General features: G+C 38.4%; 1 protein-coding gene across 1 annotated transcript in view; it reads right to left on the bottom strand.

Moving 5' to 3' along the window:
* Window positions 1-322, bottom strand: part of LOC137558246 (uncharacterized) — a 57,122-nt gene extending 56,800 nt beyond the window's left edge. Inside the window, exon 1 of the mRNA XM_068271732.1 lies at window positions 176-322. Within this exon, the coding sequence (XP_068127833.1) occupies window positions 176-322 (147 nt within the window). The remainder of the gene's footprint in view (window positions 1-175) is intronic.
* Window positions 323-1,378: the final 1,056 nt, after the last annotated feature.

Genomic DNA, 1,378 nt, shown 5'->3' with positions numbered 1-1,378 from the left:
GTTAGATATTACGGTAATGGATATCTTAAACCTACTACGGACATATTCTATCTTATGGTATACTCACCACCCTCATCTAATGTGGAAATCTGCTAGGGGTATAACATCACTGTGGAAAGAGAAGGGGAACAATGTTATAGCTTTTGTATGAATAACCAAATGATGAGCATATCACGTCACAATATGTTGAGGCCTCTAGACTCTCATTCATTCCATTTGGCTTTAGTGCATTCATCTTAAAAATCCAAAACGTCTCTCTTTCGCACAGTTTTTTGTATCTTTCACCTCGGTGGAGATTTTTGGAAATCATTTCAAGACCCATGATCCTAAGTGATTCGACTGAACTGTTGTGACACTCTTTAAAGTGTCTGGGGACAGTGTGTTTTTCAGTCCCTTCTAAAATATTGCGCTTATGTTCACCAAGTCTCTGTCTGAGTGGTCGAGTAGTTCGGCCAACGTATACTTTAGACAACCGCAAGTTAGTACATAGACCACATGATCACTCCCACATGTAATAAACTCCTTTATCTTACATATACTTTGGTTGCCATCCGCTACCTCAAACACCCTATGTTTGAAGAACTGGCAACAACCACATCTCTTTACATGACATCTATAGTTACCCACTATTGACGGAAACATACTTCGAGGTTTCTCCTTAATTCTTCTTATATTGCTCGGTGCAATGGTGTTTTTGACCGATCTTGCTTTCTTAAAAATCACCCCCGGATGGTCTGGGATTATATCCCTCAGTATGGAATCTTGCTTCAGGATTGGCCAATTTTGTGTTATAATTTTCTTTATTTTCCTGTGTGCCTCTGAAAAAGGTGTAATAAATGACACCTCAGAGTGATTTTTATCTTCCATGTTCCCCGTCTTATGGCGAGGTGGCCTAGTTCTGAATTCCTCCAGGGTAGCCTGTATTTGATCTGGTGTATACCCTTTTCTAAAAATTTGGCTCTTAATATCTCTCCCTGCTCATCATAATCGACATCGGAAGTACAATTACGTCTTAATCTGCAGAATTGGCTTCTGGGAATATTTTGAATCCATTTGGAATTATGGCAGCTTTTAGCATGCAAATAGGAGTTACCCCGCTGTGGGTTTAAAGTGAGTCTTGGAGGATATATTCCCCTTCTCATCCGGATATAATTCCAGATCTAAAAATACTATACTTTTATCTGAAACTATATGAGTGAAAGCAAGCCCAAATTCATTATCATTACACCATACAGCAAATTTCTCAAAGGTATCAATGTCCCCATCCCAAATTATTAAAATATCATCTATAAATCTTGTGTAAAATGCAATATTTTTTGCAAAGGGGTTGTTATTGGCCCATATCTGTTGTTTCTCCCAGTAGGACATGTACAGATTA

The sequence above is a fragment of the Hyperolius riggenbachi genome, chromosome 1, assembly GCF_040937935.1.
Source record: "Hyperolius riggenbachi isolate aHypRig1 chromosome 1, aHypRig1.pri, whole genome shotgun sequence".
Classification (NCBI taxonomy): domain Eukaryota; kingdom Metazoa; phylum Chordata; class Amphibia; order Anura; family Hyperoliidae; genus Hyperolius; species Hyperolius riggenbachi.
Note: the sequence above shows the minus strand (reverse complement) of the source record. Positions and strands in the feature narration are given on the sequence as shown.